Source organism: Stegodyphus dumicola, chromosome 7 (genome assembly GCF_044657685.1).
Source record: "Stegodyphus dumicola isolate Sdum_Otavi_A_Nest chromosome 7, ASM4465768v1".
NCBI classification, from domain to species: domain Eukaryota; kingdom Metazoa; phylum Arthropoda; class Arachnida; order Araneae; family Eresidae; genus Stegodyphus; species Stegodyphus dumicola.
Window position 1 is genome coordinate 12,459,624 of NC_140774.1, and position 13,153 is coordinate 12,472,776.

The 13,153-nt window shown below is 29.9% G+C and overlaps 1 protein-coding gene across 2 annotated transcripts in view; it reads left to right on the top strand.

Moving 5' to 3' along the window:
- twin (CCR4-NOT transcription complex subunit 6-like twin) overlaps positions 1–13,153 on the top strand; it is a 422,061-nt gene that overhangs the window by 389,337 nt on the left and 19,571 nt on the right. For both annotated transcript variants that reach the window (XM_085819876.1, XM_035356723.2), the window contains 2 exons: positions 4,765–4,922; positions 11,206–11,360. In XM_085819876.1, coding sequence (XP_085676002.1) covers positions 4,765–4,922; positions 11,206–11,360 — 313 coding nt within the window. The remainder of the gene's footprint in view (positions 1–4,764; positions 4,923–11,205; positions 11,361–13,153) is intronic.

The window sequence follows — 13,153 nt, forward strand, 5'->3', positions numbered from 1 at the left end:
AGGATAACTAACTGTAAGCATCGATAACAATACACAAAATACGATTGCATGGCGAGAAATTTACGTGTTCCTAAACAAATTCCCCCAAATTTATTGCTCTTTTTAAAGTGCATGTGAGTGAGGGGACTTTACTTGAATGTCTCATGTTCTCATGAGTTTGTATTTCTAAGAAAATAGAGTATTGCAAGGTCTGCTTTTTGTTAAACTAAAACGTCAGGAATTTAAAATTTTTAGGGCTTCGGTGCGCTTTGGCTAAAATTGTAATTTATCTTAAAAATTGAGAATTGCCTGAGCCGGGCCTCCGTTGGGCTCCGGTGCAATTTAAGCACTGGACTTAAACACATACTTATTTCGTTTTCCTCTCATTATGCTACAAGTAGCAAAAAATTTGTACATTTACATTTGAGCACTTGATTGCATCAGTACAATCTTGATACTGTAGGAATTTCGATAATCTGCGTTTAATTTTGAATGAAAACAGCGTCGGCGCTAGTCTTTTAGCAGCCCTGTGTGATCTCTGCAGATCCTAAATTTCTTAAATTCTGAAAATTTTGTTGACTAGTGTGGCCACACCGTTTCTAACACGGATTGTAAACAAATAAAATTTCGATTTTCAGAAAAATCAATGTGAGAAATTTAACCGCACATTTATCGGTACTTTCTCATTGTGCACTCCCCACCAAATATTCGCGAACTCGTTGGTGACTAATTTTTCCCAATTTAATGCTCAAAAGGCGGCGCACTAAGAATTTTATACAAGAACAATTGATCGATAAAATTAAGCAACAAACATCGATTACAAAATACTTATATTTTTCGAGAAAACCTTCTTCGCTGTCCCTCCTTTGTAAATAGTGATCTGTTTTCTCGTAAAATAAATAACATAATAGAATTGCACAAACTCTACTCTGACGTGCGTCTTTGGCATAATGCACCGGCCTTCATTATGCATCTTTAGCATAGTGCACCAGCCTACGCGTATACCATGGTTGCTACATAAATACTTTTTTGGCAACACCACATAGCTATTTTAGTGATACATTGCTTTGATCTTGAATTTATTTCATGGTTTTTCGGCGGGCGATCTTATAATCAGAAAGTCCATTTTTCCTCACATGTATATGTAAATGAACCCTTTAATAAAAATAAATTACATTTATAGAATTTTTTAAATAAAGGTGGATTGTAAATCAATCAAATTGTTTGCTTTAGGTGAATTTAGGTGCATCTTCCAATGTCTTTTAATATTAAGTTTGAATGTATGTGAATTATGAATAAAAAATTATGTGACATATGTCAAGAATTTTTTTTGTCCACTTCGAACTTTGCGTTCAGAGTTAAATGCACATTGTAGCTAGTTAAATTCTATGCGTGAGCAGACAGTATCGGTAGTGAACATTTATAATGGGGAATAACATACTGCTGCATGTTTTATAAACAGTATTCTCCCTATCACCTTTTAAGAAAATGTAAAAATGACCTGAAAGCTTACTTCATTGATAGATTTACGATTTTTTGTATAAAATTCTTCACTGCATTTCTACAAAAAGGGTCATTTTACTTCCTCAAAAAAAGTTCTTATTTATCTGTTCAGTATGTTTTTCTCTAGTAAAGACCATATTTTTGTAGCTATGTAATAATATTTTTAAATATTCTCATTTGACATCCAATAAATGTTGTTTAAGTAATTCTTATGGTGTGATTGTGTTTTAATTAGTTATATATGTATGAACGTTCCAGGTTTATTGCAAAAATTAGATAGGGGAAAATGTAAACACAATTCAGAAAGACTTGATCTGTGATCTTCAAAATCATTAATCTGCACTACCTTTGGTTGTGGGATGAGGTGTGCAGATTTTCAGAATTCTATGGAATTCTGTAAAAGGATAGTCAATCAGTAGCAATGTATACATCTGTGGAGCTGTTGTTATCTAAATAACTTTTTTCTACATGAAGTAAAATTTTGGTTTGCTGTTAATTTCTTTGTGTGTCTTTTCCTTCTTTGAAATAATATAAAAGAGGCAAATACAGTGGTGAACATATTTTGGAAAAGCTATTAATGAATTTATAAAAAATATATGACATTTTATGTGGCGTATATATATGTAACCTATAAACTTCTGTGCAGAAAGCTGTTGCATAGGCCTGTGGGCTTTCTGTTCTTTGTCTGCTGAATGAATGATTACATTAGCCATAACGAGCACTCTTTTCCTAACAAAAAGAGCTAAAGTTTTATTACTATTATTATTATTATTATTATTATTTTTTAAGTGGAGTAAAAATTTAAAAAAAAAAAAAAAAGTAACATTTGCAATAAAAATAATAAAAAATTCTGCTCTGAAATATGCAACTTAGGCATTAGAAGCATCTTTTATGAAATACAGTAATACTGTAAATATCTGTAAAAATTATCAGTTCAATATATTAAAAATTAAGCCTATTTAAATTATATTAAATAGGCCAGTGTTTCTCAAACTTTTTCAAATGGAATATATGTTATTCCATTTGAAAAAAGTTTGAGTTTGAGTTTCCTTTTATGAATTATAATGTTCTATAGACCTCCTTAATCTTCGAAACTCTTTACTTGTTCCCTTTGAAAGAAAGTTTTGAGCATATTTGCTGCCAGTGTATTCATATTTTCAAAATGTAGTTCATTAACATTTATTTAATTTCATTGATGTTGATCAGTTAAGTTAATGGAAGAAAAGTTATATTTGTTTTTATAATTCAAGACTATCAAAGTCTGGGATAATCATTACCGTATCAAGTAAAAATTCAACAAATGTTGGTCCTCACATTAATAACATGGATGATCCTACCAATTCTTGCACAGCTGTTTTGTGCTTGGATGTGTGCTAGTAAATTTAAGTATGACTTCGGCACATACAAGTTGATTTTGGTATATTTTTTTTATTTGAATTAGTGTTTAAAACTGTTTTTTACTCAGATATGTAAAAGCAAACTGAATTATAATTTTTAAAACACTATTGTATAAAGTATGTTATTGTGTCTTACAGTTCACTACATCCAGTTTTTACTGGTAAGGTCCAGTAATTAACTGTACCTTAGAATTTCATTTTAAGTCCGGTATCATTAGAGAGTTGAGTTACTCTTCTGTTTCATTCAGCGAAAATTTATTTTAAAAATTGAAGCAGGAAGAATCAAGAATCCATCCACCGCTTGGAAAATAACTTTTGCACTCTGACTTCAGATTTTTGATATACAAATGTATGTCATTGCAGATTTCTTCTCCAATAACGATATCATTTTCTATTAAAAAAGAATTTTAAGGCTGGAAATGGCGAAACATATCTGTTTTGCACATTTAACTCACAAACCAAGTTCCTCTCAAACTTTGTTATTTCTAGTGGGCACTGAAGACAGTCAAAGAATTATCTTGCAGACAGAGATTTAGTTTTGAGAATACATCTGAAAGATTTGCCAGTGTATGCCCTTAGGTATGCCCTTAGGTAAAAATTATATGAATTTTTTTTTTTTTTTTTTTTTTTTTTTTTTTTTTTTTGATTTTGATTTCATTTACAAATATCAGGACATTTTTGCTAATCTAGTATGACCACAAGAGCAGGCTTCAGTGACCATTTGTGATCTGTAGACCACAGTTTGAGAAATACTGCATTATATATATATATATATATATACACATCATTTTAAAATTATAAAATTAATATCAGTGATTCTGTACAAAGATCATGTTATATGGAGTTGGAAATATTTTTTATTCATTGAAATGTTGCAAATTCTCCCAAAAATTATCATTTGAATTAATAAGATAGGATGTAAAAATGAAAATAAATGAATTCTCCTAAAAATTATCATTTGGATTAAGAAGATCAGATGTTGAAATAAATCAAAGATGACCATCAAGGCCACTGGTTATATCAGTGACTTACGAATTAATAGTAAAGTTGTACAGTGAGTTTATATTGATTATCAAAATAAACTGAGGATTGATATAAAGCTGTTATTCACCTGCCTGCGAGGCATAGCAGAAATTTTTAAGTAGACCTTAAAGCAAAACCACTTGGACACCACTGGTCTAGAGGTCCGGATTTGGACTGTGTATAATATATAAGGGTTCTCAACCATTTTTGCTCCATGCACACCTTTTATTATTGATTCTTTCCAAAACTCAAAAAATAAATATTTACGTTTATCTAGATTTAGATGATTTTTCAACATGTTTTATAAATAAACAAAAGAAACTGTAGAAAAAATATTGATAAATACCAAAACATGAAGAAGAATAGTTTTTACATTCATAAACAAAAACTAAATACTGAGCAGATAAATAAAAGGCTCTCTGCATTCCCCCCCCCAACACTGAAATTCTTCCTCTGGTTGAGACCCCTGGTATGTAAGACATATAACATTATATACTCACATATTTTTCACCCAGCCCCTCTATTTGTTTAATGGTATGAAAACCAAGGGGTAAAGATAACTCATACATTGCACAATTTGCATAATACTTATTATCACAATTTATTATTATTTATTTATATTAGCAATATAGAAGATTTCAGAGAAATCTTCGAGATAAAATTGTGGATTCTATATTGCTAATATGAAATGTATTTTTATGAAATTTTTTTTTACTTTAAATCTTGATTCTCAGACATTCCTCATTGCTGATGGTAAATTAATTTTTAAATTCGTAATGTTTTTAGAATTGTACTTTTTTTTATAATTTTCGAATAATTAAGAAAATTAATATGATTAATTATCATATTGTTTATATTTTAGGTGTATTCACAGTCATGTGCTACAATATTCTCTGTGATAAATATGCTACCCGTCAGATGTATGGATATTGCCCAAATTGGGCTTTAGATTGGACCTATAGGAAGACTCATATACTCCAAGAAATTTTACATTACAAAGCTGATATAATATCCCTACAGGTAAAGATGTTTAAATAATTCCTTTGAATAAATCAGCTTTATAAATAAGAACTTTAGGTTACCTGACATTTACTGTGTTCTGAAATATATTTGAAAATGCACTTGAAAATTAAAATGACTCAATTTGTTTGAATGTATAATTTATTGAATTGGTGGTTTTAATTTTTTTCCTCCTTTAATTCTGAATTCCTGAAATTGTTATTTTGTTTGAAGTTTTTTTAAGAGATATTATCCAGTTATCTTAGTTAAAAATGTATGCCTTTATCTGTAATTTAAAACTAAGCCCAAATAAGATATAAATAATATTTCGATTACTTGAGCTTTCTGATTAGTTGAATGCTGGTTACTTTGGGTTTTACTCTTGTTTCAAAATATTCTTAAGATTGCTATAAATCGACATCAATCACTTTTAAAATGTAACTTTTAATATGTACAATATTTACAGATCATCAATCAAAACATGGTGGTTCAGTTGACAAACAAATCTATATGCTTTCATAATCGAAATCTTTTAAATAGGAACCGAAGTGTTCCTAAAGTGTGCGAAGCATACATCTGTCGAGCTGCCGGTTTAGTCTATGGAAATTCAGAAGGCACCATCTATCAATTACTCAAAGTAATTTCCACAACTCTGTACAGTTTAATGTGATATTTTAGGAAAATTAATGATGAATGTTGTGGTCAAAATTATTTTGCAATAAACTTTGTAATGTGATTTAAGTTGGAAAATTCGTGTATGAAAAGCTTTATAAATTTTGGTGCAGAATGTTTTCTGTTTAATCTAGCATGATGTCTGTTTTACTGTTTTTTGCCAGTCAAACTGTGAAGCGAATAGAATATAAATATATATTAGTAATTATAACTTCCACTTCAATCAGCATGTAATAAAAGCTGTATTAATGGCATTTGCTAAAATGTGTGCATTTCAACTTATTCCCAAAATATTTCTTTTCGGTAGGTCTTTTAAATTTGGTAATGTACATTACTGACACTTCAGTTATGTCCACCAGAATGCATATTGGTATTATCTGCCGACAGTGCTAAAAAAATTCAAATTGTTTTCCGTTGTAACACCATACAAAGGATTTGATAAAATTTCCTCAGTTTCTGCTTCAATAAACAGTAAATTTAAAATGCTGAGATGAATGCCATTTTTAATATCAAAGTAGCATACTAAAATTCGGTATAATAATATTTCCTTGCAGTTTGAATTGTCTGATAGAACAGGTACCCTAAAACTAAACTCAGTGGCATAACAGCCCTAATGGGCCAAGGCTTGCAGTGCCCAAAATCTGCTTTCTTGACCGTGGGCCCCGGGGTGCGTAAGGCATATGCACTGAACAAGTGGTCAACTTGTCTCAGGATCCCCAGTGTTTAGTCTCCAAGCGAACTTGGTACAGTCAAAAGTCATTAATCCGGACTCGTCGGGACTTCGGCGATTCCGGATTATCGATTTTTCCGGATTATAGATCATCAGTTTAAATCTCGTAAGATGGCATGCAGAAATTCTAAAATTAAAAATATGAAACCGTAATTTATGAAATAAAGAACAATTATGATCTAAAGGGTATCAAAAATTTACAAAAAAAAAGAGCTTAATATTTATTTGTTTACTTTATTAAACATTTCTTTCAATGTAAGTTGTTTAAGTTGCTTCGTTTTATGTGATAATACTTTCTCTTTAATTCTATGAACAGACATAATTTCTTGTTCAGTTACAAAGTTCCGCTGTTCAAGTCCCGTTAATTGCTGTGCCGAGAATACCAACTAACTTGCCAATCGAAATTTTTTCTTTTTCACTAACCTCTCTGTCACATTCTTCATGTCTATCCATTTTTTGCAGCAATTCCACTTTTTGTTTGTTGGACATCGTGTAGATCCTTTGGAAGTTCCAGCATTGGAAATTCTATTTGACATAATCGAAAGTTCAAGTTTACTTTTATAAGATTGCTCTTACAGTCTGCAAAAATAATAAGCGGGATCCAATTCGAAGATTAAGGAACAACACACTCATTAATATTAACTGAGATAGATAATTAGATAATTTTAGCTTACACCGTCCGTTATACATTAAACGCGCAGGCGAAAATTTATTCTGCACTTGCGCACACGCATGTGCGCAGTAGTCAAGGTCTTACGCGCACGCGTAAAACGCCTGTGCGCATGTGCCAACGCGGCGCATGCGCAGAAAGTTTTTAGCTTTGAAGTCTGGATTATAGATCATTCCGGATTATGGGTGTCCGAATTAACGACTTTTGACTGTACTCATTTTATCGACCCAAGTGATGGAAATCAAGAGATGAAAGGCTGAGATAGAACAGATACAAATCTCAAATCATCTAATAGTATTTTCTTGCAATGTTAATTAAACATTCCAGTTATTAACTCGTATTTAATTCTCACTCAAGAACTTTTTTTTTTTTTTTTAATAATTTGGTTGTGCCATTCTTCTAAAACTCTGATATAATAATTGTATGAAACTTGAAAGTGTTCTAATTGTTTCCCCCCCCCCATTTCATCCAAGACTGTCAGTTAAAAAAAAAAAAAAAAAAAAAAATTAACATTGTTGTTACTTTGAATGTTGAAGTGCTGCATCAAAAGATGTTTTATGTATTTTAAAATCAATGTGTATTGTTATTGTTCCATCATTTGCAACAGAAAATTCTTCACTGCAGAATATACATGTAACCATAGAATCATCATTTTCTTTATACTTATTGTTTATAATAAATGGAAAGGTGCCTTCTTAAATTTTCATTTAAAGGTTTATAATGCTTCTTTGTACCAGCTGCACTGTATTCTTAAAAAAATTATATTTAATTAATAAAAGAATAATGTAAAGTGAATAAATGTCAGATAAGATTGAAGAAGTAATAATGATTTAAAATTAAACATGAACAACTCAACAGTTAATAAATTTTCTTTTGAAAGTATCTACCCTTATAACCTGTGCCAAAACACTTTTTTTGCACTAAGAGTTCTCATTTAGTAGTCACTCCCAGTTCTCATTTAGTAGACAGCAAATACACACTGTTTATCAGCCTTACAGAAATATGTCTCCAGAATCATGTACTGGACATGCAGAGACCCAACTAGAAAGGCTGAAGTGACCTCTTGTTCTAACCATTTGAATTCAGTCATGGACACATGTATTCACATCATAGACAACTGTAGAACATAATTATATAAAAGATTATATACAATAATTTGCTGTAGTTTTTATATTTTTAGAACAAAATAATGAAAAGGAGTATTTTGGCAGTACAGGTTTTAAATGAACAAAACTCCCTAAAGAAACACATTTGGTCTCATTAAATATAAAGATCGTAAAAATATGGTTAACTTGGCCATAAAATTTATAATTTATTTTCTTAGAAAAATAAGTAATATTTTGTATCAGGAATATAAAAGATAAAATGAATTATTTTCTTTGCAAATATAATTAAAATTATCAAAGGAAAAGTTATTTATTAATTGGTGATAACTTTATTCTTAATGGCATTAAAATTTTATTTCCTACATTTTTATCAAGGTAGTCTATGTTTTTTTATGATTAACACACCCTCTGTGACCACAAAAGGATTTTATTTTAATACTTTTTTACATAATAGTAATAATAATCTATACTTGTTTAAAACAGAATAAAAAAACTCTAAAATGCATGAATGTAATGGCTTTTCACAGTGATTAGTAATGTTTGCCCACTCCAAGTTAACCTGAAATTGTTTTTTTAAAAATAGATATTTATAGCAGTATTTATAAATGTATTTTGAATATTACTGTGCTGTTACTCACAATAACTCCATTAACACCTTAACTTCCATGTGCATCATTGATGATTCACAGCAGTCTTACTTTTCAGACCATGTGCACCAAATATGATTCACAAGTTTTGTATTTTTGAAGCCGTGTGAGTCACTGGTGCTTCAAAAAGACACTGATTTATATGGTTAAAATTATTTCTTATTGCATCAAAAAGTTTCATATTTTTGGTTTCCAGCTTAAGTTATTCATTTTTTGGTTATACAGTCAAAAGTCGTTAATTCGGACTCGTCAGGACTTCGGCGATTCCGGATTATAGATCATCAGTTTAAATCTGGTGAGATGGCATGCAGAAATTATAAAATTAAAAATATGAAACCGTAATTTATGAAATAAAGAACAATTATGATCTAAAGGGTATCAAAATTTACAAAAAAAAAAAAAAAAAAACTTAATACAGTCAAAAGTCGTTAATTCGGACACCCATAATCCGGACCTCAAAGCTAAAAACTTTCTGCGCATGCACCGCGTCGGCACATGCGCACAGGCATTTCACGCGTGCGCGTAAGACCTTGACTACTGCGCATATGCGTGTGCGCAAGTGCAGAATACGTTTTCGCCTGCACGTTTAATGTATAATGGACGGTGTAAGCTAAAATTATCTATTTCAGTTAATGTTAATGATTGCGTTGTTCCTTAATCTTTGAATTGGATCCCGCTTATTATTTTTTGCAGACTGTAAGAGCAATTTTATAAAAGTAAACTTGAACTTTCGATTATGTCAAATAGAATTTCCGATGCTGGAACTTCCAAAGGATCTACAAAACAAAAGAAAGTATGTTTCGATGTCCAACAAACAAAAAGTGGAATTCCTGCAAAAAATGGATAAAGGCAAAAAATGAAGAATGTGACAGAGAGGTTAGTGAAAACGAAAAAATTTCGATTGACAAGTTAGTCGGTATTCTCGGCAGAGCAATTAACGCTTATTATTTCGACTTGAACAGCAGGACTTTGTAACTGAACAAGAAATTATGTCTGTTTATAGAATTAAAGAGAAAGTATCATCACATAAAATGAAGCAACTTAAACAACTTACATTGAAAGAAATGTTTAATAAAGTAAACAAATAAATGTTAAGCTCTTTTTTTTTTTTTTTTTTTTTTAAATTTTGATACCCTTTAGATCATAATTGTTCTTTATTTCATAAATTACGGTTTCATATTTTTAATTTTAGAATTTCTGCATGCCATCTTGCGAGATTTAAACTGATGATCTATAATCCGGAAAAATCGATAATCCGGAATCGCCGAAGTCCCGACGAGTCCGGATTAACGACTTTTGACTGTATTTATTTGTTTACTTTATTAAACATTTCTTTCAATGTAAGTTGTTTAAGTTGCTTCATTTTATGTGATAATACTTTCTGTTTAATTCTATAAACAGACATAATTTCTTCTTCAGTTGCAAAGTTCTGCTGTTCAAGTCCTATAATTGCTGTGTCGAGAATACCGACTAATTTGTCAATCAAAATTTTTTCGTTTTCAATAACCTCTGTGTCACTTTCCTCACTATTGGAAGCGAATTATAATGATGAGGAATTTGATTTAAATCATATCAAAGACAGAGTACATCGAGATGAAATACTACATTTAGTAAGGAATTATAAGCCAAATAAAATAACATCTGCTCTGAAGATAAGGATAGTTCTGACAGATCAACTTCCAATTCATTGCGCGCCACGGCGGGAAATTGATAAACAGATTTCGAAGTGATGGTTAGAGAAATGGAGGATATGCCTTTATTTACATTTTTGCAGCATTACTTACATTTTTTACATTTTTTGCAGCAATTCCACTTTTTTCAGAAATTCCACCTTACATTTTTTGCAGCAATTCCACTTTTTGTTTAATGGACTTTGAAACATACTTTCACTTTGTAGATCCTTTACATATTAGTAAATATATATCGGAAATTCTATTTAATATTGTTTAATTTTATTAGTTTTTACTATCAAAGCAGTGAACTCTTGTGTTACTTTATGATGAATTAAGTTGCAATCTAGTTATTATTATTTATTTATCTATTCATTAAATATTCATAAAAGTATAATCAGATTTGTGACTAGGATCGATTTTTAGGATAAATGGGACACGAAAACACTAGAATTAAAAAATATCCCAATAGATTATTTTACCCCATTTCGCCATGGCAATCAACTTGTTAAAATTTAAACAATGTATGAAACTAATTAATTACTGCTTATAAATGCAAAAGATTTTTAAGAATGTATATAAATTGCACAGCAGAATTATGAAGAAGATTTCAAGTAAATGTAAACTGTTTTATTTACGCATAACTTTTGTTCTTGATTAAAAAATATCTCTGAAGTACATTCATTCTATTACTGTAATTTATATTTCCTGTATTTTGTTTTTATGTAATTTTTCTATTGAGGAAGATATAATGTAATTTATATTTTGCATATGCTTCAAAAGATGATCAATCAATTAAAATTTTTTAGGAGGTAGAGACAGAGCAATTTTATAAGTACTTTTTACCAGAACTAAAAAAGGAAGGCTATGATGGAATTTTTTCACCAAAATCAAGGGCAAAAACTATGTCAGAATGTGAGAGGAAACATGTTGATGGATGTGCTATCTTCTATAAAAGCAACAAGTAAGTTTTTTTTCTTGTTTGTTTGTTTTGTTTCTTATAAATAGCCATTAAGCTGTGTTAAAATGCTTTGTTGCCTCCTAAAATTATTTATTTTTCCCTGTCCCTTCATTTCCTTTTGTCATTTCAATGCTTATAATAATTTTGAAGTGAACAATTAAAAAATAAATGTATCGGTAAGAGACTTGTTCCAAACTTTAATACCTAAATATAACAAAGCTTTTTTAAATAAAGTAAGTATTCATAGTGATAAATAATATCATGCACATTAATTCCAAAGCTCAATTTTTATATTTCACTTAGACATTTTTAGAACGATTTTTGAATTTGGACGCAATTTAATTAATGTTTAAAATGTAAAGAATTTTTTAAATGTTTGATTTGATAGCTTTTTTTTTTTTTTTTTTTTTTTTTTTTTTAGACTGTAAGTTTGTCATAAAATTTCCATGGTAAAGGGGTTCTTTCTAAAATTTCCAGAGATATACGTTCCTCTTCCACTACTTTCCAGAGTTTGTTAATCTTGGTGCACTTAGAAAGAACTCTTTCCCAGAGACCAGAGGCACAATATCTGATACGTTAAATGTGAGAGAACTTTGCAGGAATGCTTTGAAAAGGTGTATATGCAATACCTGTATTAGTCTCCACTTTTTCAAGGAATGCAGTGGTACTATTCAAAGTGTTACTTGTTGTTTTGTCTTGATCAAGTTTTGGTCTTTGGAAATCATTGGGATAAAAAGTGGAATTTCTTCATTAAATATCTGTTGTAAAACTTTCTCATGTGAATACATTGAGTTGATTTTAACACTTTTTTCAACTCTTCTTATTTTTAATTTCCTATTATAAGAGAATCTTGTGACAGTCATAAACTTGTTATACTGAAACCTTCTTACATTGATGGAACCAGATTTGTACATATTTTACTCTTCATTTTCGATATCAAATAGACCATTTTTTTATTGCACTCATTTAGATTATAATTATCATATACATATATTTAAATCATTTACATTTTAATTTTGCACCCATGCTTCATTGAGAGTCGCAATGTATTTCCATTTATCTCCTGCGAAATAATTTTATGCAGACTTTTGTGAATTGTTTTGTATTAACCACATGCCTCATCAAAAGCTGGTGAACATTGTTTTTCAGCTTTTTCAAGTTTTAAATCTTGTTTTGTTATTTTATTTACGGCTGCTACAGATATATTTAAGGACTTTGCAGTTGGTTTCTGCATCGGTGGATTTTCTCTTGTTACCAATAATTTAACTTTAGAAATAGTACGTATCTTTTTTTGAATATTCATTTGGAATCTTCTTTCCATGTAGAAGTAATGATTGACAGTTTTTCTTTTCTTGGATTTCACAACATTTTTTAATTATGGAATAGGAATATTTCTCTTCGAAAGTGCAAGAACATATTCTTCAATCCACAGCTTGTTTACATCGGACAGTTTAAAAGAAGAATAAATTTAAAAGTAGCAGTTGATGTTTCTTATTTCAAATAATAAGCTGTTGCCAGAAATTTTTATTACATTTTTTTTAATTCTCTATCAAAATCATTCTAAAAATGTGTAAACTCACTCCCTCTGTATTTCGAACAGATTGTTCTGCATCTTAAATTTCTGGCACCTGCTCCATAAATTAGTAGGCTGATCATAATTATTTAGATTAAAACTATTTTAAGTGTTAATTGAATGTAAAGATTAGCTTGTAAAAAGAGGGATCTGTTTTAGAATAATAATTTAATAAAATCTTGATCAAGAATCATTATCTCTTATTTTATGAGCTGTCAGTTTT